We start from the raw sequence: 24,542 nt of genomic DNA, 5'->3' as shown, positions 1-24,542 counted from the left end.
GCCACTACATTGTGGCAAGGCTCTTCAGATATCAAGTGAAAGTTGATGCCATGGACAACGATTGTCCGGGCCGTAACTTGAGCAATGCAGTATCGTCTGCGCGGCTCTTGGTGATCTGCAGGTGAATTTGTTTGATGAAGCATGAGTTTATGCAAGGACTGGAAGGTGTATCGTGGTTGAGCTTTCATGTGCATGTATAAGGATCATATGTTAGCCCGACGGAGAAACGATAGCCTTCGTTCCATACCAATCCGTCCCAGGTGTGGCCTGTTACAAACTTCTCGGAGAAACGATGCACGGCAAAAACTAGAAAATCGTAATTGAAATTTTACACCGAATCATTGAAAAATCAATCATAACGTTGTTATGTGCAAGTCTAAATGCCATAGCTGCTTCAGAAGAACAATCATCTAGTGCAGCTAATTACAAATGGAAGCCTGAACCACCAAAATTTATCCTTTATCCAGGCCAAAAAAATCATTAATCTGTGGTGCCGTCTTGGCACCATGTAGCCTCGAATTTACAAACACGGTTCTCATCCGCTTCCTCATCTCTCGTTCTGATAAGACTCCGGAAATGCTCTTGACAACAGCAAGTTCTTTATCCTAATAATTAGAGCAAAGACGCCGTAGCATGGGAGATGCATCAATCCAACCCCAAGATACCTGCAAGGTTGACGACAATGATAAGGCGCAATGTACATGCAGTCCAGTTTCTGCAATATTTGTTTGTCGAGGTTAGAAAAACATACCATAAAGGAGCATACGAGGATGACAGGTCGAGAAATGGATAAGGCCACCTGTATCGAAGTTATCATGTTTATGAGCTACAGTTAAGTTTCTTCAATCTCAAACAAAAGTAATTTGAAATGTAGTTTTACCACATGGATTTGCAAGCATGGAATATCCACTGAAAAATCACGAATACTCCCGTCCACAGCACAAAATATGCGATTCGAAACAATGGAAACCGCTGAAAGGAGGAAGAAGAGAGAAGTTTTTAAGCTTTAATCATGAAAAAAGAATAGAAAATGCTGTCAAAACGAACAAGGAACCAAACATACCATGTTATTCAAAAATGCCTCACCAAGGAGGAAAGGGGCATTGATTGAGTGCATTATGACCATCATCTGCAGTTGAATGAAGAGGAAGACACGTCAAACAAAGCGGTTCACTACTGGAAAACAGCAACTCAACTCTAGTTACAAACTATAAGAAGACAAACAATTTTGACTGCTTCCACTGTAAGGGTGGTATATAAGAAACCTTAATGTCAATGAAATTAGCAGCCTCGTACTTACAAAATTCAGTTTGTAGTCTTTGGATGTTAGAAATGGATACAGAACAAGCCAAAATATGCAATCAGTGATAGCGACAGCACCTCCACACATCTATACACATGAACAAAGAGAAGGAAACAACCTGGTTGAGATAACAGAAGCTCAGATTTTACCTAACCTGGAAGAATCCAAGTCCAAATTTATTAACCAGAACTGCAGCCACTTGTTGGAGAAAACCTACCTGATAAATAATTTGAAAGATGTATTCACATGCACCTGCACCTTTGCGGCCATGATATTCTTCATGAGTAAGACTTTTAGATCCATTGGACGTATTGCCATTCTCCCCTAGTGTTGGAGCAACATAAGCGCCTCGCTCTTCATCCTCACCAATTCTATTGCGATGCTTATAAATTCCACGAAGCGAGACTAAAGATCCATACTATAAAATGATGTTCAGAACATATTAAAACTCGGGATAATGTGATTCAAGGAAACCAAAGCATAATGACTCTCATATTTCATCAATCCTAATGAGCATCTTTGAGTGGTAAGATTGAACTGAGCGGTCGAAGGTACAAAAACAAAGTAAATATTATATTTCAAGTACTTTACTACAATGTAAATGCAGGTATGCTCAAGACGATTTAAATGCTTACCCCGAAATAGAATGTGACCAAAACAAACGTCCACCTGTTAAGCACAATAGGCCAATAGAGTACATCAGCATATAGAGCGTTGCACATATACAATTAACACAATAAGCTTCAAATTTGGGCGCATCCGCTCCTCAAAGAGTGGTTTCTAAGATCACGAACATGAAAAATACAAATAAATAAGATAGCTTACTGAGTATAGAAGTAAAAGATGCCGGCTCCATCAAGAGCAACATTAGCAACTATCAACCCCAACATCACAACAAAAGCAATTATTCTATAAGCAAGTAACCACGCGGGATGTATTCCTTTAAGACACGTCTTCCAGGCTTCATCCTCGTACAAAGTCCCTACCGTTTCTCGCTGATCCACTGCTCTCCTGCCCGTTCTCGATTTTTTGAAACCTTCATATTTCCATATAAGAACTGAGGCTACAACCATAGTAGATAAGATCCATATTGCACAAATGAGAAACCTCCAATTCAACCAATAACTCGCATCAGTTGTATCCGCAGTCATGACGGGTTGCCAAGTATGGTTCGATGATCCTGTGAAGAAACTCATAGCTCGTAAGTTTCACACGTACTTGCCCCACCAATTATGTTATCTAATTTGTATTCAAATTTGTCACAGAAATTGCAAAAACATAAAAGAGAAAATGGTAGAAACCAGAACAACCCTGCAAATTTCTGTGACAAAAACTGTGTACAACAGTTAACATGTCAAATGTTAACAAAACAAAGACAACAGTTTCAAATGTTCGGGGAAGAAATAAAATCAGTTGCACGGTTAGTTCGTTGTAAAAAAACCATCGTACAAATCAAATAACGATTCGACAGATGTGTAAAGCACAAATTATGGAACCCCAAAAACTACAGTGGGAAGGGATCATAATCCAAGGACAAATGCAGAAGAAAACAAAATAATAACAGGAGCTTTTTCAAGGTTAAATTCAGGAGCGGAAGAGGAGAGATTCTTTACTTTAAAGTGGGGTTTCTCGGAAAAATGTCGTCAACTCGCGATCACATCAAAACGAGAATAACAAACGTTGGTTCCTCCCAAAAGGAGAGGCCTGTCCGTCTTCGCTGGTGAATTTCCCGAAGGTTAAAAAAAAGATGGATTCTTTGCTTCTCTCTTTTCTTCTCCCAATTGTCTCGGAGAGAGAGAGAGAGAGAGAGAGAGAGAGAGAGAGAGAGAGAGAGCAAATGGAGGGTGTTTGGAAGATTTCACCTTTTTTCCATTTTTGTGTGTGTGAATGCTGCAGTTGGCGTGGAGGACTGGATCGGATGGGATTGGATTGGACCGCAGAAGATCAGAAAATGGAAGAGAAGACAGAATCAACTTTACCTCTCCGAGTCCAGAATCAGCTATTGGATATGTATTCTTTATTTCTTTTGTTTTTTATTCTTTATTTAAAATTGTGAGGGATAAGGTGGTGCTGCGTTCAAATTTTCCTGAAACAAGTACACCATTCAAAATAATTTCGAGTGGTAAATATTTGGAATTTTCGAGCGGTAAATATTTGGAATGTTCGAGCTTAGATTTATTTTTGAAATAATTTTGTTTGGCCTACTAACAATTAGCCTCGTTTTTCAACCAAAAATGAAACAGATTTGTCGTTAGCACACCATCATTTAATAAGAACGAATATAGAACGTCGTCATCAAAACATGAATCTATCTATGACATTGTAATATTTTAAAAATAAGGTGTGAAGTTAAAATTACAACCAAATTTGAAGGAGCAAAATGTAATTTAAACTTCCAAGCATTTTTGAACGTACGAGTGGCTATCCAATCCTTACTTTAGGAGATCGGAGCAGCACGACAACTTGTCAGTCGTTATGGAACAGATCCAACGGGATAGTTGCAAGATCTGAACGGCCAAGACAAATCTTAACGGATATTTGCAGAATGTAAGTGGCCGGTAAAATAAACGCTACAACAGGACTAAAAAGTAACAATGTGGAAACTATAAACCACAGGCTTCCTTTGCCAGATTTTATTGAAATTAATCATGGTCCAGTTTCTCTGCTATTACGTCGACAGGTAATGATCCCATGGGGATTGAATCACTCCCATAAAATTCATCATCATCACTCTCATTATCGTAATCATTGTCAATATAGTCGTCGTATTCGCTATAAGGGTCCCTTTGGTCGTCTTCAAACACTTGAACCGAGCTGCCGGAACCGTCTTCGCTCGACACGATCAGCGCCGGATAGGAGTGCTCTGTCGCCTGCGAAACACTGTCGAATTCCTCGACCTTCTTCAAGAGAGCGTCAGGATCGAGGTCAAGCTCATCCAGAAGCAGTGCTTTGTTTGAGTTGATCGAGCGTTTCCAGAGAGACATCACTTTTGGGCTTGTTATCACTGTTTTGGTATCAGGCTTACAAGGTTTATCATCTTCCCTGCCTGAAAAAGCAAAATCAGAATGTAAACGAAGTCAGATGGAGCGTTATAAAATGAATCACGCATTACAGCCTAGAATCACAGAAGAAAATCACTGCTTCACGAATTAAATTGAATTCCTATTGCATTATTACTGAGAGAGAAACAAAACAATGTATACGGAATAATACACTGTAGAGACTTTGTCCACATCAATGTTCAACAAAACTTAGGACTCAAGAACGCAATTTCTAGGATATTGCTTCTCTTGTCAGTAACTGGTATGAACTTTACCAACAAACAGGTTGCAATCATGCCTGCCTTCTCCACTTTGTAAAGCTAGTCCAATCGATGGATGTCTACTCAACTCTAGTAGCCACAAGTCTAATATCAACCAACTTTTAACTAGAATTGGAAAAACAACAGAAGCTTCCTTGAACTTGGGTACAAATGAAGCTCTAAAATATCCCGACTTGCCTTTTCTAACTATTAGGCCTGGCATTAGGACGCTGATTACAGAAGGCCCCACATGATGTGCATGCCTTTCCGAAATCATCTTAAATCGCTTAATTAAAATTTTTTTCTTTGATTTTTAACAGTTAACAGCCAACATAATCAATGTAGGAGAATATAAACTGGATAAAGAATTTCAAAATCATCTTTTAATTTCCTGAAACATGGTTTTGTTATCTTTTAATTCTGCGGTCAGTAATTTCTAAATTGGTCTTAAAAATAATCATGCGTATGCAATGTAACTCATACCTCTTCCTGTTGATAATAGAATATCAAAATCATCTGGTTCTGAAGGCGAAGGTGCTGATTGATGCATTGATATCCAATTTGAACCCCTCCACATCAATATCTGTTCATCATCAAAAGAAAGTAACACGCACGGAACCAATTCCTGTAAACAAGTGGAGATTAAGAGGGTTAGAAAACTGGGATAATGTTAGACAATGATTAGGTAACTCTTTGCAGTATATAAATACCATCAAGCAATTTTTCAAAATGCTATCTGGCACTTATACAAAGCAATTCCATCCATAGAAATAAGTAACTCCGAAAGGTTTTGAAACCAAGGAACAAAATATAACTACAGAAAAAGGACAATGCTTTGTACAACCTTGAAAAGGTTATCGTTTCTTACATGCCTTTGTACAGGAACACGCTAAATGACACTGGATGAAGAGGTATAGAAAAAGAAGCAGCGTACAAACCTTAAGCTTAGCACCTAGCTTTTTGTAGTCACTTGCATGCATCCCTGTACAGTCAATCTTTACTAAAGGACTTCCTTCAAAAGCATGCCTAACATCTCTCACCAAGGTAATGTATACTCCATTTTTGGCTGCAATTTGGAATAAACATAGAAATAGTCTGAAATAGTCATCTAAGTTATAAAAATCAAGTGTTCATTGTTCATCAATTCATTGTTCATCAACTAATCTTAATCCTAAGACAAAGTGACAGTTAATTATCAAACTTAATAGCTGCAAACCATGATTTAGATTTTTAGCCGCTTGCCACCAGTGAAAAAGATAAGCTAATTCAAACCATCTGATACAGATCAAGGGTGTAAAACTTCAAGGTTAAAAGAATACAAAAACCACTGGCATAGAAGAATTAAGTTTGCACCGCTTCAGAATAGCACACCATAAATAAACTATGTCATGATATTTAAAAAGCCTTGCTTCACAGCTTATGGCTCAAGTTACTTGGAACAAGATAAAAACAGCAGACTAAAGTCAGCAACACAACCTTATATGAAATGAGCAGTACAATTCGTAGGGACCTGTACCTAATTTACATATTGGCAAAAGCCTTTTCCCTTTCTTCCGAAACACGTCCGCTTCATCTTTTGTCAACCCTTCTGGAGCCTCTTGGATAAGTTTTGGGTAGACTGGAGCAGCTGGTTTCCACAGCATCAGTGGGTATTGCGGGCGATTTGTATAGCTATAGTTTCTCCCACGGAAAAGATAAACCACACCGCCAACTCGATGTATGATCTTCCCGCCAGTTCTTTCCTGGAACCATAAACAAAATCTCAGTTTTATGATTCTAGTTTCTCCACAGTCCCATCACCAGCTTCAACTGCATTGTCGAAATTCCACATGTATACGCAACAATATAAGGAAAAACAGAGCAATCACAGTCACATATGATTCCAAAAACCGAAAGTAATGATCCAATACCTCAATATGATGGCAGACATTATCCATATCCACGGTTGGAACCCCCTTGCATTTCACTTTACAGACCGGCCTCCGCTTCCAATGCGAATGTATCAAGTCCAACATGTTATGAGTCAACCCATCTCTTCCTAAACCAATAAAAACAATCCATTCATTCAAAATTCAATTCGAAAGCGAATCATGAACAAATGAAAAACAGTAAAACAGCGAACTGACCGAGATTAACTTGGCGATTATCGGATAATTGGGGCTTGATAAGCATTTTGATCTCCCACTTCTTCAATGGATCACCCAAAATCTCCTCCCTCGATTTTTGCTGCTTGGGGTACTTTCCCAGCTCAATTGGCCTCGCCATTTCCTTCACTCCACCGGTTCCAGCCACCACTGGACCCACCGAGTCCCAGAGCGGAACCTTCCTCTTCATCTTCTTCTCCTTGGCGCTCTTCAACGGAGCTTTGCCGGTCCAGGGCCTCGGCATTGTGGGCGGGGCGAAGGGCAGGAAGGCCGGTTCGCGAATTGCCAAAGGCTTGACCTTTGGGGTTTCGGAGTAGCTGTACTGGAACTCAAACGGCGCGCCGGGGAGTTGGTACGACACGCCGTTTTCTCCTATGACAACCGCGCGGTCGCCGTCCGCGGGGATGACGCCCTCTTGGACGGGCTTGTAATATTTGGTGCGGCGGTGGAGCGTTTTGAGGGCGGGGTTGGCGGGAGGGGCATTTTGGGACTTTTTGAGGGGAGGTGGGTATTTGGGGATTGGAATTGGCGGGGAAATGGACGTGGCGGCGGCGCCGGAGTTTTGGTCGTTTGGGGGCGGGGTTGAAGGGAGGGAGGAGAAGAGGTTGAAGCCCGGTAGCGACGCTACGATCGCCATGGATCCTCCCAATTGAAAAAATCCAGGAATTCAAATTCTTTCCTTTTTATTTCGCGTGGGCTTGAAAATTAGGAAATAAAGAGGAAAGATTGGATAAGGCTTTCATGGGGTTTTCTGGTTTTTCCGTTGATTTTGCCTCCACTGCGTAAACTGATAAGACGCTGGTGATATTTTCAGTGGGGCATTTTTTTTTTATAATTTTTTGTACGACATCTCCTTATGCGTCGTTTCTTATGCGACCACATCAACTCTCATGCGCCTGCACCACACCAAATAATTAGCTAGCGCGTTGCCCCAAAACCCTAGCTAGCGTGCAGATACTATATAAACCTGATCCCTTCCATTTTCCCACTCCCAAATCTCCCACCGTCTGCGGCCGCAACCATGCAGATCTTCGTGAAAACCCTAACGGGTAAGACCATAACCCTAGAGGTCGAGTCCTCCGATACCATTGACAATGTCAAGGCCAAGATCCAAGACAAGGAGGGCATCCCCCCGGACCAGCAGCGCCTCATCTTCGCCGGCAAGCAGCTCGAGGACGGCCGAACCCTCGCCGACTACAACATCCAGAAGGAGTCCACTCTCCACCTGGTGCTCCGCCTCCGCGGTGGCGCCAAGAAGAGGAAGAAGAAGACCTACACCAAGCCCAAGAAGATCAAGCACAAGCACAAGAAGGTGAAGCTCGCAGTGCTCCAGTTCTACAAGGTGGATGACTCCGGCAAGGTCCAGAGGCTGCGGAAGGAGTGCCCCAATGCCGAGTGCGGCGCCGGGACTTTCATGGCGAACCACTTCGACAGGCACTACTGCGGCAAGTGCGGGTTGACCTATGTTTACCAGAAGGCTGGCGGTGATTAGAGTAATTTGGAGTTTTTAATTTCGAATTATATCGCCATGGATTTTAAATTTTGATGCTTTATGGTGCTTTTGGATTTTAATTTCATGCTTGAAGAACCTATGAGGCTTTAGGCGTTTTCGTTGTTTCTATTGCATATCCCAGATGGAATGATTACCCTAATTTTGTTATCAATCGTTTGTTTGCTGCTCGTTTTGATTGATTTGGTAGGTGCGCTTCATTTGATTAAATTGGTAAACGAGCTGAGTTAGATCGATTTGCATATGGTTATAGTGTATCATCGGCTAAGTCTGGTTAAGTTGGTCTAACAATTTAGCTTTGGGGTCTAATGGTTTGGGTTGTTTGACTCAAATACACGATTGTGTTTGTAACCTAGTTATTGGTGGATCGTTGCGGGCTTGGCCTGAATTGTTTTGTTGTATAAAAATGGTTGGTTTGATACTAGTTGTCGTTGTCTTTTTATTCCCTTGTGAGGTTACTGCTGATCGTCTTTTACAAGATTGGCGAGCTCACATTGAGTGTGCAACACTAGGCATTGTCCATTTGAGTGTGCAACACTGCTGCATTTCGACGTTCTTTTTGGACATTGAACCAAATTTACAGTGGCTATTTGAGTGTGCAACAGTGCAACAGCCCGAAGGACCGGTTTGGGGCCTTCGGGCTCTGAAAGAGTTAGCCACCCTGGGTTTATGTATGGGCCTTTGATCCAGAACATAATATTTATTCGACCTGCAGTCACCCACTGGTATGGGCTTGGTCGTTGTCCGATCTCTTGTCGTGTCAAACCGGCCCTTTCGAAATACTATCAATTACATTGTTTTTTATAGGTTTTTACTCCAAATGATTCCTAATGTATTGTAAACGCCTAGGTTTAGTTCATCACATTCAAAATCCCAAGTGTCATCCCTCGTTTTGTACTCTGAACATTCATATTGTTTGATGGAACTTTTTACAGAAATGCGGCCAAGACTGGTGAAGATTTGGCATTTGAAGCCATTCTAATGCCTGTTTAAGATCATCAACGGCTCTAGGAATGTCAAACTACGTTTACATATATTGATGTTTAGGTTCAGCCGTCACTCTCCACCCAACTAGTTTTAGCCTCATGATCCGAAGGACTGCAACCAGTCAATCATGCCGTCCTTACCTTCTAACCAATCGGCCATTCACGCTATCTAACCTTTCAATCGGCCCCTTCCATTCCTCTCCTGCAACACTATATGATCGCGTCCCCTTATACTCGATTCCAACTACGTACACTGTTTGTTTTCCGGTGATGGTAACATCTCGATTACACTAGTTGTGGAGGGATCCACGCCAAATGGAACAAGGCATTTGGAACCATATACTGGTCTCGCGTGAATCCCACCATCACCAGAGCAATCGAGATGTTATTTGTATGTATAAAACATATTTGCTACTACTGTAGCTGAAATGAAACGCAGTCTACTTTTTTGGGTATCAATGGTGGAATTTAGTTTGGCTTTTATTCCGGGAAGAAAGCGACTCCTATTTCGGCTAAGCGGAGAACTCTATCCCTTCTGATGCCTTTTTTAAGAAAAGAAGAAGAGAATACTTTTTCGAATTCATTCATCCCTGAAAACATTTGAAATTCGAGGGGTGAGAAATTGCTGTCCATAGTTTATGCGGCTCAAGATGATATTGTATTGGGTGGTGCCCAAATTATATTTATCCTTAGCTTTTGTATTAAAGGTCATGAGAATTGTCCCTCTCCAACCACTTTACCGCATTCCCAGCACATTGAAAAATCTTACCTCAACCACAACCCAACTCGCCCCCACTTGGCCCCCACCATATCGCCACCCTTTACCCAACCTCATTCTCTCACTAACATAAAAATATATTCAACTTTCAAAGAAAAGAATCAAATTTGAATCAAACAACATTGTTATAAGAATGATACGACATATTGGAAGGAGTTTAATTTTTGGTTCAATATCTTTGGCTTTAAAATGTGAAGAATACCCCTTCGAGAGGGTCATATACAATGCCCATGCAATTTTTCGGATGACGTCGAATAACCAATATGTGACATCTCTCTTAAATTTTTCGTTGATTTGACAAAATTAAATTATGGGCATAAGTTCAGATGACATCCAAGATTGCATATTTTGTTAGGCAGCTGTAGCAAACCAACACAAAAATTAATATGTATTGATCAGCATGTACGTTCAAAGCCAGTCCCGAATCATCAAAGCATCATGACCATTGACATCTTACCGTGAGAGTCATCACTCCTCACACATCAGCAGTCAAGATTTCTGCAGACTCGGGTAAAAAATTGTTACTTCAACATAATTACTCGCTGAGTTCCAAAGCTAGTCACACTCTTGGAGTAAACTAGGTCATGTGATAATTTATGAGAAAATGACTTTTCTGGGTATGTTTAGAACAGGCTGTTGTCACTATACTTGTTGCCAGTACTTGATCAAACAGGTACTTGCATGGCTTTACTGTAAAAAATATTGGGCCCTTCAAGAAGAAGAAGAAGAAGAAGAAGAAGACAAAGGTTTCTGTGAAAACAAGCTTTCTTTTGACTACTGAATGACCCACTTCAGAGATAGGGTTCCGAATTTCCAATTCATCTTCCTCTTTAGGGTAGGTGCTCTCGGGAATGAAAGCTTCACTGCAGCTTTGTATAAGTCTTGCTGCCCAATATGTTGTGTATGGAGGGAAGTACCCATCGGTAATTGTAAAAAGCAAAGCCATTTCATGAACTACGGCAAATACAAGTTTCTTCCTATTTATCATTATATATGCTCTACGGATAATGGGAAAAGGTAGGAATTAGTAGCACTTGTGCATGTAGGCTGATTCTTTTTTTCTTTTTTTCTTTTTGAGAGTTATAAAAGCAGAATTAGCTACAATCAACTCATGCACATGTGCGCGACTGATCCTAACACTTCTCTACTGATGCTACTAAGAACCAAAATATACAACAAAATACGAGTCTATTTGCACAAATGATATGCATTAAACATGGATCAACAACTTTTTTATGCATGCAAATGATAGAAGCTTAAAGATTTTTGGCCCAGAAGGAAAAAATACATGAATTTTAAAATGCTCTCTTCCTACATGCTAGAAACCCATTTCTTAACAAAACTATAGATGATTAGGCTCTAACCAACAAGTAATGAAAAACAAAAATAGAGATTAGACATGAAAGACTTCACGCTAGGGACAAAAAAACATGAATATTTGTAAGAGATATGGAATTAGATCTCGATGTTTCTTGATTCCTTGCAAACAATCACAACTTAGTTACCTCTGCTTCATACCAAAACTAAAACTAAAACTCCTAATTAGTTCAAGAGGAATTCAAAATTCTTACTGTAAATGTTAGTACTAACTGTCCCTAGGGTTAGAAAAAATATTGATAATGAGGAATTAATAATGACCTGACTGGCACTCATTTTTGCGTGACAGCAAATATATATGCACATTTGAGTTTTCAATTTTCAATCTGTGGGGATGTGGGGACCTTTGATCTTGAACTCTCACTTACAACCACATGGGGGAGAGTTAATTACCACATAGTGGATCAATGTCAATTAGTTAAAACGGTAACTGGTGCAGTAGATATAGGTCATTTATGAACCAAAACTGGGCAGCACAAAAAGCAAAGGAGAGAGTCGAGAGACCTTCCTATATCAATTGGAACTTGCTCTTCTTTCAGGAAAAGACAAATTCTAAGATGCCACTTTTCCTTCTCCATGCATGCTTCTAGAAACATCCACTTTATTACTTATGGTAAAACTTGCTGCACTTTCACTTTCACTTTCACGTGGGAGAAAAGAGAGTCAATTTATGGAGAAAATAACGCATGAAACTAAAGGAGCTTCTCTAATCCTAGCTAGCTAATCACTCTACTCACCTGCCGTTCGATTGAAGTTTTACATCAGAAATAGATATGGCTGCAAAGATGTTGCCATTTTCACCAATTTTAGGGTTTAGGGGTGTGCCTGTAATTTGGGTATGGAGTGATAAAGAACCCTAGACTTCAAACAATCTGAAGTGCTTCAACATTTATTTACTCACCATCCCCACTTCACGTTGATATAGCAGTGAAACCTAGCACACGTCTTTTTCCTCAAACAACGTGGATCAAATCACATAGAAGTACTTATGCATATTGACCATGACTAAGTAATAATCATCAACGAAAGTTAGTGATTTAGTAATTCATAATGACCTTTTTATTTATGATGATTGTCCTCCAGCTTCTATATAAATCCTCCCGTTTTATAACCAGACACTTACTTTTGTTCACGTCCTCTCTCTTTCTCTCTCTCTCTCTCTCTCTCTCTCTCTCTCTCTCTCTAGAAAACACACAAACATGTCAACACTGAATCATCTCTTCGATCTTCCAGACCAGATTTGCTATGTCCAATGTGGCTTCTGCACTACCATACTACTGGTTACTCAATATTTGCCCTAACTTTTTTTACTAGTAGATTGAGAAAATTTTGATAAAGCTAGCATGACTGAATTAATTCTTGGGTTCTGATCTGTTTCTTACTCTTTTCTATTATTTTGGCAAGTTTGACCGATTGGTTTTATGTAAAAACGTAGGTGAGCGTCCCATGCAGCAGCTTGTCAATGTTGGCTGTCACGGTCCGATGTGGTCACTGCAGTTGCATCCTATCAGTGAACATGATGAAGGCCTCCTTTGTTCCCCTTCATCTCTTAGCGTCACTTACCCAAGATGAGGTACATATAAACCTATATATGTATGAGTAATTTTTTTATATATAAATCTCATCTGGATCTTTATATTTCATAGGGTTTTTAGGTCTTAATCAATATGATAGTGTCTCTGTGAAATTTTTAATCTCTTTGTAGCAAAAAGAAGAACTTTGCTTGGAGGAAATGGTGGAGAAGCAAAACTCCTTGGACATGCGCAGCCCATCAATGGTGATTTCCAATTCTGACAATGAAGATGAGGATATAATCTCCATGAATCCCATTGTTAACAAACGTATGTTTATAATCCATACATAATTTGGTTTATGCTTATAATCCATACACTATTTGGTGCAATGCATCAACCTTATCTTAATTACTATTATCAATCTGTATGTAGCGCCGGAGAAGAGACAACGAGCTCCATCGGCTTACAACCGATTTATCAAGTAAGATTATTCACTTTACATGCATAAGATGTGATTGAGATTCAATGGGGAGTTTTAAAATTTTTATACTACTTTCATCTTTTAAACAGGGAAGAAATCAGGAGGCTTAAGGCTGAGAATCCAAGCATGACTCATAAGGAAGCTTTCAGTACAGCTGCAAAAAATGTAAGGTCTTTTATAGCCAAGATGATCAGTAATGAAATTGAATTATAGTACTGTTTAACTTTGTGATTTTGCATGTTTGATTATGTGCAGTGGGCACAGTTCCCTCCAATTCAGTACAAAGAAGATGGTCCAGATGGAGAGAGTTGCACCTGCAGCGAGCTGAGAGAGGAAAATGTGGCATGGAAATCTGATATGCCTGAGGTAAACCAAAGACCCTAAGTTCCCAACTTTGATCATCAGATTAATTTCAACTCTACCTAACAAAACATGAAAGCCAAAAGGGTAATCAATTAAGTAAACCCTAATTGACTATTGTTTACAGATCTTAGTTATGCAGCATGCGTGATTAAAATATTGATCACAAGCATGTAAACCCTAATTGAATTTTGTTTATAGGTTACTAAACCCTGACTAAACTTTTAATGTAATCATTTCTAATATAATTAATCTTGCTAATGATCAGAATATATAGCAATTATCCAGGTCCGGGGGCTGCAGGAAGGCTAATAGTAATATTGAATATCCCAAAGCTTGTCACAATCCTTGTGTGTGTGTATAATAATTAATTTATGCCACTCATGTATTTATGCATAACTTTCTGTTGTGAAAATTTCAGGCAGTCGAACATGGCAAAGGTTTCCGCGAGAGAAAGGCCCCAAGGCATTCCATATGGGCAAGGACACCCTTCGAGTGAATGAAGACTTGACCTAAACTTCTATAACAAGAAAGCTGTTTGATTTTCAGGCCCACGATTTAGGGTTACAGTCATTTGCTATTTTAAGAGTAGATTCTCTAGGGAATGTGGTTTTCGTTTCAGATGTTGAACAAAAGTCTTCACTGACTGCAGAAAGAAGTAGTACTCGATCGATTTGCTTTCAGATGAGCTTGCTGATTGTGATAGAGTTAATATATTTGATTTGGTTCAGTTAAACAAACTCAATGTTTTCTAGTTCAATTCAGTTTCCAAGTAAATCAAATTTCTCTATGGTTATGGACTGCATGCAAATTCCATATAGTTGTGACAGCTACATTTCCTCAATAAGATGTGCCAGAGACTTGGTTACAGGCTAGCTGGGACTGTTATTATAAGAGACAATTAATGACACATTTCAAAACTAGGATGTGTTTGAGTAGTTTGTCATACATCGTTTGTTTAATTATCTTGCCCATGTTTTTCAATAATTATTGTGAATGATGCATGGATACGTGATGTGTGTATATGTATATACATATACATATGGAAGTTTGATCATGTTCACATGAAACAGATGAAATTTTCATACATGGTTCTCTCGGCCAAGGGAGTCTCCTTGATTTACCTACCTCCAATAAACTCTATGCTTGGTTTGAATGACTACAAATTCAGGCAACGGAAATAGATGCGGATGAATCATAGTAAAATCTATCTTTAAGGCAAAGTCGCAACTTAAACCATTCAAAAAGTGCCCCAGCCCTTGTGGGAAACTAGATAAAACCTATATTTGTGGCACACACAGTCATGATCAGTAGCAAAAATATTTTATACTTGACTGGGATTTTATCCATTTTCCCAAATCATCGAACGTTATTTTCAGCTATAATTACAAACTAGGATATTCAAAATGATGGCTAGCTAGTTTTGAGTTGAAATTAATTAGTTTAACTTCCTCACACATATATCAGAAAAACCACTTTCACTTCCAGTGCTGTTTCCTTCTTCCAAATCTTGGCCCCCTTTGAATACAACTGCCTGAAAAATAGAAAATGCAGCAACGTCATATAATTAAGTTTGCTATAATTTTAAAAATCTTATTAATTATTCTTAGGCCCCATTGCTGTATGAGTATGTATACATACATACATACATACATATATGAATAAATCTTCCCGATTGAATGTCACACAGTTACAATGATGCGTGTGTGTGTGTGTGTATTGGTGTGGTTGGGGTTAGATATACATATATCTAATTTTGTGGAGTAATTTATGAGCGTATTGAATGCAAATAATTCTGAAAAAAATAAGAAAAGTAGAGATGAGCTGGGTTCTTACCCATTAAAGGTCTGGGAGAAATAGAGTGGAAGTATGCTTGGAAGAAGTGCCTATTCTCCTTTTGTAGCTCTCTCCATACTGCAACCATATATATATATGCTTTCAGCACTCACACATACACGATTAAACCAACTAACTAGCCACACACACACATATATACGTATTATTACACTTGAAAATTGAGAAAATCTCGAGAGACAGACCTGTAAGCGTGACGAGTGGCCTAATGCGTGCATGCTCTGCTAGTACCTTTATGCATTGGTCACGATTCATGTGAAGTAGCAAGCATCTCTCAATAAGATGTTGAACCTGTTTTTTATATGTATCGGTATCAGTATTACAATTTCCATGCAAAATAAGACTAGAAACTATTGCCATGCATATAGTGCGATCGATGTGTGTGTGCTCGGACACAGAGACAGACACAGACACAGAGAGAGAGAGAGAGAGAGAGAGAGTACCATTCTAATGTAGCTTTGAGGGTGGCAATGAAGACATGGACCAAAGTGATGACTGTGATACATTTCTCCTGAGTCTCGATGAGTCTAGGGTTTGGACAAAAACAAAAGGCATGAACAACTAAAAGAAGAACAGAATAGAAGAGAGAGAGAGAGAGAGAGAGAGATGTAGAAAGAAAACAAATATATAAAAAATACTATTTAGAGGGGTTATATATAACAAAAGACGACCTAAAATACTAGGGAAATGTTGTTATCCACAGATATCCAAGCGAAGGGCCAAAATAGCACTAGAAATCCAAACGATAGATTCACCTCATCTGCAAAGACTCAAAAAGATAAGAGAAGACATATATTTGCGTTTATGATGAGATGACAAATGCGTGGCTAAGGCTCTAGCCACTTCACTTGATGATTGATGACTTGAACCAACCAGCATATAGGCCCTAGTTAGCTATCTAGGACCAATCCCACCCATTAACTTGCTACCTATTTTCCGGTCGTACATTCTACTTGCAAGTTGCCATGAGTAAATATTGTGTAATGTGTTTATTGTGTTATGTGTATGTTAGGCCTCTTGATGCAGTATCGTGTGATACATGAATTAATATAGATGCTATATGATATATAATATAAATCTCTATTGTGATACAAATGATATTAAAAGGAGAAAAATGAACTCAGAACTTTGGATCCAAATAGATTCTCTATTTTGTATGTTCATTACTTTTTTAGACTAAGTATATAAATATACTGTTTTTTCGTTTTCATCTCATAGTGTACTGAAACATAATGACCTTCCCAAAATTCAGTTTTTTCGATTTTGAATACTTTTTAGACAAATGTACAATTTCTTCTTTTTCATTTCTTATAATTTTAACATTTTAACCACAAATTGTTTGCAGTCCAATCCCTTATTTTATTTTAATGGGAATCTAATTTGCTTGCCTATAAACCATGAACTTCGTCCAACCCTTGTCAAACTATACATTGTCATTGTGAGAAAATGGTTGTGTTTTTATTTTTGTTATTGTGGCGCATGATCTCAATTGTTCTAAAATTCACACCTTTAATAATCAAATTCATCAAAATAAGATAAAAGGGTTATCCTTCACTCTGAAAATGGGATGGATGGGACTATATAAAAGTATGAAAATCTCCTTATTTTTAATTTTTTTTAATGGGTGAGTTTGTTCTTCATGGGTTTGGGTCAATATTATTCTAGATTGGTGTGAAGCTTATGCGCCTCAATGCTTTGGTCCCAGCCTCATTCTCCCCACACCACAATAAAAACATGTCAATGAAAGAATAGATACTATGATGAATGACCACGAGATAGTTCAATTGAGGACGAATTTTAAGTTTATATTTTACACGGTATGTTTTGGGTTCGATTTTTAGTATTGGTGAATCATACGATGGTGGTCAAGACAAGACTAAAATATCTCTGTGTCCGTCCTCCAAAATGATAAACTAACGTGATGAAGCCACCAACTAATGCTCTTTTTAAGAAAAAAGAAAGAAAGAAAGGAGATGATGAACAAGTCAATCCATTTACACAAAGCCAAATTGCCCCCAACTTAGCAGAAAAGTCAATTGACCATACCCTTAATTCATCGCATATGTTCAGTTCCACCATCTTCATGGCCTAATCGAGTGACTAATCCACCTGATTAATTATCATTATTTAATTGATTATCTTACACACCATGCCATTGCCACCATCATCGAGTAAATTATTATTTATTCTATTGACAACTGTTGCCTTTGTATATAACCACGTTGATTGAAGAAAAAGGTAGTGCAACCACCTGATGGCCTTGTTAGTTGCAAACAAATGGAACTTATTCCCCTAAAGTCAGGAGAGGTTCCTTCTAGTTCAACTTTAATCAGCCAACCATTCCAAAAGAAAAAGGATAAGAACACAATGCATTACTGATTACTTATATTTTGTAGGATTTGTTCAAGTTTTAAAAATCAAATCTATTAAATGTTATTATTTGCTTATGATTTCGTTCAAAGTTCTAAAAAGCTCTAGGTTCTAGTTGAATAAGGGCTTAGGGTCTAAGGCCTAAGCAGTTTTTTTTTTTTTAGTACATCAATATTTTTATACTAAGAAAAGGGGAGTTCGGCTAACCATACAATGAGAAACCTAATTTGGTATCGAATTCGCCATCTATGAGATTCGAACCTAAGACCTCTCACTTCCAAGTGAAGATGAATACCACCAAACCGTAGTACTGAGTGGCCTAAGCAGTTTTTTATTTTTATTTTAAATCTTAATCAAATTGATTGTACAACAATAAAAATATATAAATACATGACTACTTATACAATTATACTTAAAATATATATGTGTGTGTGTGCGCGCGTGCGCGCATAATTGTATTTGGAAACATAAATGCAAAATGAAAGGATATATAAATTATAAGTACTACAATTGATTGAATACATAAAAAATATATATATTCAGAGCTATTTTACAACAAAGAAAGTCAAGAATTATTTTACAAGAAATTATCTCCAATCCCTTAACCAAAAAATAAAAAGTAAAAAAGAATTGGACTGCCTAGGACGGACTAGAGCCACCAGACCGCCTAATTTCCACCTAGAGGTTTCATGGATTTCTTAGGCGCCTAGGTTCTAATCGGGGGCGCCCGACCTTTGCCTAACTCCTAAGTCGATTTTTTGAACAGTGATGTCTGTATTCATATCGGAAAATAATTGATAACTTAAGAATTTGTTATTTGCACTTTTAAGTAGCCTTCAAACATTTTCTAGTGAAGAAAAATAAAAGAGGAAGCGAGAGAGAAGCTTAAGATGACCATTCTAAAGTGCTATGACAAGTCATAATTTATAAGGTTAAGAGAACGACAAGTTTTTCAATTCACGAATTTTGTTTTCAAACTAAGCGTAAGAAGTGTAATTCACTTTAAAGAAAATACATATCATGTAGACAAAAATACGTGATAATTAAAGGAGTGCACAATACACAAGATACTTGGTTGCAGGTGTCAATTCCTTCTGACCCGGTGACACCTTCGTCCCTTCTAAGGACAATAACAGAGAACGAGTGGGAGAAATTCACTTCCATATTGTAAGAACTGTCCTGTGTGATTAAGAGCAGTTCAAACCGTGCTCTTTAACCTTCCAAACCTCCAAGTATGGTAATAAGGATCAAGAGTGACCAGACTCCAGACCCAACGTAAAGAAAACATGTACCAAACTCAGGCATTGTCGGTTGATTTCTTCACGAGCTTTGAAGGAAGTTAAGATTTCACCGTAAGTCAATTGACAATATAAAGAATATCCTAACTCCTCATAAGCTCATGCAAGGTTTGGTGAACTTCCAAATTCTTCACATCCTCAAAAGTTTTAGTCAATTGAATTCTTACCATAACGTTGCAGATGATATGTTTTCATACATGCATTTACACTAAAACATGATTCTCAATAATAAATTGATAAGACTTTTAATTGGTTCATAAATTCATATATATGATGGGATGATCCATATATATATATATATATATATATATATATATATGCATGTATTACTTCCCCTGCTTTCCTTACATTTACAAGAAAGAAACTCATTAAAATACATACCCCAAATCACGCTCAGATCAACAGGAAAAATGAGAGGAGAAAGAATCACGTCAAAAATACATAATTCTTTTATGGCGTATTTATGTAAGGGGAATACAATAAGGGGAATGGGAATTGCACACAATCCAACCGATTCTTGCGTTTACCAACACTTGGGGGGGGGGGGAATGAAAGCATCTGTGGGACCCACTTAAAATGGGAATCAGGTTACTGATTTTTCCGGAATTGGATTACCGAACAATGGGTTGTAATTCAACTTCGGGATAAAGCCTCAATCCAGAATAAACATTTCTACCCCAAACTACACTTCTCTTCTTCTATCTCTATCTCTACTTCTCTATGCCAAGAAAGATTATACATATTTTCATGGCTTGTGGGATTGTGCATGTTTCATGACCAAAATCAAAAGGGAAGAAGATAGGAGATTTTGGATTTCAGTTTTGATGGTGACGACCAGAATCAATTCAATTCATCCACCGACTTGATCCCGTTGCGAACCGGATTAAACATTTACAAAATCAAGAATAGGTGGAGAGAGATGAATTTGTAGTGGGGAGAGAGAGAGAGCAAGGGGAGCTGGCTGGTGGTGACATGGGAGGTGGCTAGTGGTTACAGGAAAGGCGGCTACGGTTAAAGGGTGGGGAAGAGGGATTGGGTCACGATAGAAAATGAAAATATGGGAAAGATAGAGAGATAGGGGGAGGTGGATTGTCTGCCCTCCCATTTTCATACTCTCCCCATACCCTCTTGTTTGTGTGGTCACGGTTAAGCCACGTCAATATTTTATATTAATTTTTTATAGAAATAATAAAACAAATAGTAATAGAAATATAAAATGTTGACATGGCTTAACCATGACTACACATCATAGGAGGGTATAGGGAGAGTATGGAAATGGGAGGACAGACAATCCACCTCATGGAGTGGTAGAGGTCTCAACAAAATATTAAAAAAATGAAAATATGAAAGTTTACTTAAAAAAAAGTAGCCAAAAAGTATTCTCTGTACTAAAAAAAAATAATAATTAAAAGTAATTAGCATATAAAATAGATTAGTTAAAATAGGGTATTTTAGTAATTACATTGGTTTTCATTCCGATTCATGTGAATTAGTAAACGATTTTATTAGATCAATGTCATTTCTATTCTGATTCCAGACAATTTAAGTAACCAATTTCAACATAAATCTGATTCTGATTCTATCTCATTCCAATTTCTCTTCAATCTGATTACGAATTAGTAAACAAGGCCTTAGTTCTTCCACAAATCTACCTTTTGATACAAAACCTCATCGTAGATATCACTCGACAATATTTTTATACAAAAACGATATTATTTTATGCAAAGTCCGAGTGTGATGCGGAGTGTGGGGAGTAATCAGATCAGATCAGATGATGAATGAAACCCACCGACCCCTCTATTATTATTCTGTTTTCGAAGAAAAATCAAACAGCCCAAAAAAAAAAAAAAAAAAAAAAAACCTCAGAAAATGCGCAAAGGGAAATGCAGGCCGAAGGCTCCTTTCAGTGCAATGACGTGTTGTTGAAAGGCATATATGTGAGGCAGGGAGGCAGCTCGATCCATCCACACTCTGACACTCACACGGCTTTTAAATTTTGAATATTTGGCGACACGCACTATGATTTGTACATATGTGCGGACAGTTTCTTTGTACTGCTAACGATGCTTCTTCACGTTATTCAAACAACAAGGAAAGAGAGAAAGGAAAAGATTTCAGAGATTGCATGCATGCCTGCCGATTGCTTGCTGCCAAATTATTTTTTACTTTTGATCCAAGCAACAACAAAGCAAGCCACTTTTCTATGTGCTTTGGGTCTGCCGACCATCTCATCTTGTTGTTTAATAATATACATACTTTCTAGATTAGGAGCAGAATATTGTCACTAAGTTAGGTACTAAATGGTCAAATTAGAAATGCTTACTCTTTATTTTTATGTCTCTTTTAATTCAATTCAAAAACTGCTTTAGCATTGTAATAGTTTTGGAGTCAATACAATCTTCAAATAAAAAACAATGGCCAGACATAGGAATAGGATAGGAGCTTGACCTCGACCAATCCAGTGGACCAATCCTCAAAGAAAGCGTCCTAATCAGTAATATTATTATCACTTATCTTAAAAAATAATGTATCTTATTGTCACTTAGCACTACAGTATAGTGATATTTTTCTTTACTTGTAAATAAGAAGCCTTAAGTTCGAATTTCGTAAATGATCGAGTTTGTAATATATGTATACCCCAAACGCTTAGTGTAAATAAATATTCTAAATAAATATCGTTACACAATAACCTCATTGTGAATACAATTAGGCATGTGTTTATGTTTTCAGTATTCCTTTTAATTATGCAATTCATTTTTTTCTATGTCCTTTCTATGGCAGCCATTTTATGGGGCCTGGAAAGGTTAAAGACATTTCAGCTTACCCTCGTCCACAGTCAAATGATACACGTTTTCTCTCAAAACTTTCAACCTGAGAATCAAGCATATTTTTGGCAGTTTCGTGTAATATCCCACATTGTCCATGGGAGTGGATCATGTAAGCTTTATATATATATATATATATATATATATATATATATATTCCCATTTCTACCTAGCACGATGCCTTTTGGGAGCTCACTGGCTTCGGAGTTCATCGGAACTCCAAAGTTAAGCGAGTTCGCATGAGAGCAATCCCAAGATGGGTGACCCATTGGGAAGTTCTATTGTGAGTTCTCAGAAACAAAACCGTGAGAGCGTGGCCTGGGCCCCCACCACATCATGGGCTCGATTCCACCGTAGCACGATATTGTCCGTTATTTGGTATCAGAACCAATTCCTGCCCGAAAGTGTGCTGACGAGGCCGTCGGGCCTAGTTGGATTGTAACATCCCACATCGTCCAGGGGAGTGGATTCTGTAAGTCTTATATGTATATTCTCATATATATCTAGTACGAGGCTTTTTGGGAGTTCAGTGGATTCGGAGTTCATCATAACTCCGAAGTTAAGCGAGTTCGCGCGAGAGCAATCCTAGGATCTCACAATCCTAGGATGGGTGACCCACTAGGAAGTTTTCATGTGAGTTCCCAAAAACAAAACCATGATGGCGTGGTCGGGATCCAAAGTGGACAATATCGTGCTACAGTGGAGTCAAGGGATATGGTGGGGGCCCGAGCCGGAATATAACATTCGTGCCTCGAACCCAAGACCTGAGAACAAACCTGATTTAGAATTCTACTGCATTCCCACTTGACCATTGGCCATGATTACATTGACATATAACTATATTTTTGGAGGATTTTTTATTTTTTTTTGGAAAATGCTAGTGAGACCATTTTTAAAACCATGATTTTTAAACAACATTTGACGATTGATGATTGAATTTTTTTAATAATTTAATATAAAAAATTCAATCATCAACCGCATAATCATGTGGTCCAAAATATATGATCTAAAAAAAAAATGATTCCTTTATTTTGTGTTTCTTTTTTCAGATAAAAATACCACTATTTTATATATATATATATATATATATATAATATCATTAATTTGTATAATTGATAAGTGTTCAACCTATTTACCAAGAGTCACGTGATCTATATTTTATTTTTTTTCATTTTAAAGTACCGAAAACAATCTTTACCAAAACAAGAAAATGGAAGAAGTCTATTGTTCCAGAACTTTGTTTCCTCTGAAAGAGCAGACGATGTTTTTACCTCATTAACTTCTTCTTTTTTTTTTTCATAATTTCAAAAATACTCGTCTCTTGATTATGATGTACACCAAGTTTTTGGTTTATTCTTTAAAAAATGCATGTTCAAATGTTCAATGCACAGAAATTCAAATTCAACTATAGGGTTGGTTTTGTATAATAATTGTAATGGGACAACCGACTTGGTTTTATTTTCGTGTTTGATTATATGATTTGGTTCGGATTTGGTTATATGGCCAATATATAATTGGTACCCATATAATTAAGAAATTGCATTAGACTGGTCTTTATAAACTTGCAAAGGTGTCATCGGATGGCAACCAAAAACCAAAACTTCAACGCCACTCAACCCTTGCAAACGCGGCGTCATCAAATTAGCTCGAGCAGATGTGTTTCTCGAATACACTTCAAGTTCGAGATAAATTTTTAGTTGTGACGAGAACACAGATGGTATATCACGTGTTTTTATGCAAATGATGAGAAATTCATCTTTTAAGTTATTAACTTTTTAACATACATATCCTACTATTTATATAACGACACGTGATATACCACCTCATATAACGGTCACATTAAAAAATCTCTCTAAGTTCGAATCCGCCTCTTCCTATAAAATTTCTTCTTCTTAGTTCTTTGTGCAAATTATTTTCTGAAAATATTTGGGTCTCGAAGGTTCTGATTTTTTTTTTTTTTTAATTAATATATTTTGGTGTTGTTGGTCCGTTGTGTCTCTACTCTCTAATCCGTGAATGATGGGGTTTGATGCTGATGATGGCTCCTCGTCTGTCCGCTCACCCGCCAAAATTACCCTCCAACGACAAAACGGGTGCGTGGGGGCCGCTCTCCGGTGGGACCCATCCGATTCAGTCAGCCATGAGGTAGCCAGCTTCCTCAACACACCCACCCCCCACCCCAAAATTCCCGCTTTTAATAATTTCAATTAGTTTCTGACCGATGGCCCCCTCCCCTCCTCCGCTCTCGTACTAATTCTACCCATACCACACGACATGTCGTCCATACCCCCATCATAATAATTTGAGAATATTTTTTTCGATGTTTATCATCTCATTTATTACAAGTAAATGATTTTGAATATGATATTTGTATGGTAGATAATCACAAAATTCAAACTTAAACTTATTTAGTGGCAATACGTAGAGTGGAGAGTATTATC

At 38.0% G+C, this 24,542-nt stretch overlaps 5 protein-coding genes across 5 annotated transcripts; 2 read left to right on the top strand and 3 right to left on the bottom strand.

Annotated features, from left to right (window-relative positions):
* Window positions 1–317: 317 nt before the first annotated feature.
* On the bottom strand, window positions 318–3,115 carry LOC137736738 (uncharacterized). The gene is made up of 9 exons (XM_068475985.1): window positions 2,917–3,115; window positions 2,129–2,483; window positions 1,939–1,972; window positions 1,521–1,721; window positions 1,301–1,390; window positions 1,064–1,129; window positions 881–972; window positions 752–799; window positions 318–665 (listed from the first exon to the last, which is right to left on the bottom strand). Exons 2-9 carry the CDS (start codon window positions 2,452–2,454, stop codon window positions 548–550), a joined length of 975 nt encoding a protein of 324 aa, XP_068332086.1. The 5' UTR covers window positions 2,455–2,483; window positions 2,917–3,115; the 3' UTR covers window positions 318–547.
* A 774-nt stretch (window positions 3,116–3,889) lies between these two features.
* On the bottom strand, window positions 3,890–7,562 carry LOC137736590 (CRS2-associated factor 2, chloroplastic). The gene is made up of 6 exons (XM_068475833.1): window positions 6,731–7,562; window positions 6,515–6,642; window positions 6,121–6,346; window positions 5,543–5,670; window positions 5,088–5,229; window positions 3,890–4,349 (listed from the first exon to the last, which is right to left on the bottom strand). The coding sequence occupies exons 1-6, from the start codon at window positions 7,383–7,385 to the stop codon at window positions 3,946–3,948; spliced, it is 1,683 nt and encodes a 560-aa protein (XP_068331934.1). The 5' UTR covers window positions 7,386–7,562; the 3' UTR covers window positions 3,890–3,945.
* A 165-nt stretch (window positions 7,563–7,727) lies between these two features.
* On the top strand, window positions 7,728–8,412 carry LOC137736591 (ubiquitin-ribosomal protein eS31 fusion protein). Its single transcript, XM_068475834.1, has one exon. It carries the CDS (start codon window positions 7,770–7,772, stop codon window positions 8,238–8,240), a length of 471 nt encoding a protein of 156 aa, XP_068331935.1. The 5' UTR covers window positions 7,728–7,769; the 3' UTR covers window positions 8,241–8,412.
* Window positions 8,413–12,583: 4,171 nt separating this feature from the next.
* LOC137738448 (axial regulator YABBY 4) lies at window positions 12,584–14,657 on the top strand. Its single transcript, XM_068478082.1, has 7 exons — window positions 12,584–12,679; window positions 12,835–12,972; window positions 13,105–13,240; window positions 13,346–13,394; window positions 13,484–13,559; window positions 13,650–13,760; window positions 14,176–14,657. Exons 1-7 carry the CDS (start codon window positions 12,599–12,601, stop codon window positions 14,251–14,253), a joined length of 669 nt encoding a protein of 222 aa, XP_068334183.1. The 5' UTR covers window positions 12,584–12,598; the 3' UTR covers window positions 14,254–14,657.
* A 451-nt stretch (window positions 14,658–15,108) lies between these two features.
* LOC137736424 (uncharacterized) lies at window positions 15,109–16,209 on the bottom strand. Its single transcript, XM_068475692.1, has 4 exons — window positions 16,052–16,209; window positions 15,794–15,899; window positions 15,591–15,668; window positions 15,109–15,288 (listed from the first exon to the last, which is right to left on the bottom strand). The coding sequence occupies exons 1-4, from the start codon at window positions 16,112–16,114 to the stop codon at window positions 15,233–15,235; spliced, it is 303 nt and encodes a 100-aa protein (XP_068331793.1). The 5' UTR covers window positions 16,115–16,209; the 3' UTR covers window positions 15,109–15,232.
* Between the last annotated feature and the right edge of the window lie 8,333 nt (window positions 16,210–24,542).

This window comes from Pyrus communis, chromosome 6 (assembly GCF_963583255.1).
Source record: "Pyrus communis chromosome 6, drPyrComm1.1, whole genome shotgun sequence".
Lineage (NCBI taxonomy): Eukaryota > Viridiplantae > Streptophyta > Magnoliopsida > Rosales > Rosaceae > Pyrus > Pyrus communis.
Note: the sequence above shows the minus strand (reverse complement) of the source record. Positions and strands in the feature narration are given on the sequence as shown.

Excerpts from the sequence above, each read along its gene's own strand:
- LOC137736738 (XM_068475985.1), bottom strand. The coding sequence starts at position 2,454 with ATGACTGCGGATACAACTGATGCGAGTTATTGGTTGAATTGGAGGTTT. Across the intron at positions 1,391-1,520 it reads TCTTTCAAATTATTTATCAG|ATGTGTGGAGGTGCTGTCGC; the intron begins GTAGGTTTTCTC and ends TCATGTGTATAG. Across the intron at positions 666-751 it reads TCCTCGTATGCTCCTTTATG|GTATCTTGGGGTTGGATTGA; the intron begins GTATGTTTTTCT and ends TCAACCTTGCAG.
- LOC137736590 (XM_068475833.1), bottom strand. The coding sequence starts at position 7,385 with ATGGCGATCGTAGCGTCGCTACCGGGCTTCAACCTCTTCTCCTCCCTC. Across the intron at positions 6,347-6,514 it reads ATGTCTGCCATCATATTGAG|GAAAGAACTGGCGGGAAGAT; the intron begins GTATTGGATCAT and ends TTATGGTTCCAG. Across the intron at positions 4,350-5,087 it reads TCTATTATCAACAGGAAGAG|GCAGGGAAGATGATAAACCT; the intron begins GTATGAGTTACA and ends TTGCTTTTTCAG.
- LOC137736591 (XM_068475834.1), top strand. The coding sequence starts at position 7,770 with ATGCAGATCTTCGTGAAAACCCTAACGGGTAAGACCATAACCCTAGAG.
- LOC137738448 (XM_068478082.1), top strand. The coding sequence starts at position 12,599 with ATGTCAACACTGAATCATCTCTTCGATCTTCCAGACCAGATTTGCTAT. Across the intron at positions 13,241-13,345 it reads GAATCCCATTGTTAACAAAC|CGCCGGAGAAGAGACAACGA; the intron begins GTATGTTTATAA and ends ATCTGTATGTAG. Across the intron at positions 13,761-14,175 it reads GGAAATCTGATATGCCTGAG|GCAGTCGAACATGGCAAAGG; the intron begins GTAAACCAAAGA and ends TGAAAATTTCAG.
- LOC137736424 (XM_068475692.1), bottom strand. The coding sequence starts at position 16,114 with ATGTATCACAGTCATCACTTTGGTCCATGTCTTCATTGCCACCCTCAA. Across the intron at positions 15,669-15,793 it reads GCCACTCGTCACGCTTACAG|TATGGAGAGAGCTACAAAAG; the intron begins GTCTGTCTCTCG and ends ATATGGTTGCAG. Across the intron at positions 15,289-15,590 it reads TTCTCCCAGACCTTTAATGG|GCAGTTGTATTCAAAGGGGG; the intron begins GTAAGAACCCAG and ends TCTATTTTTCAG.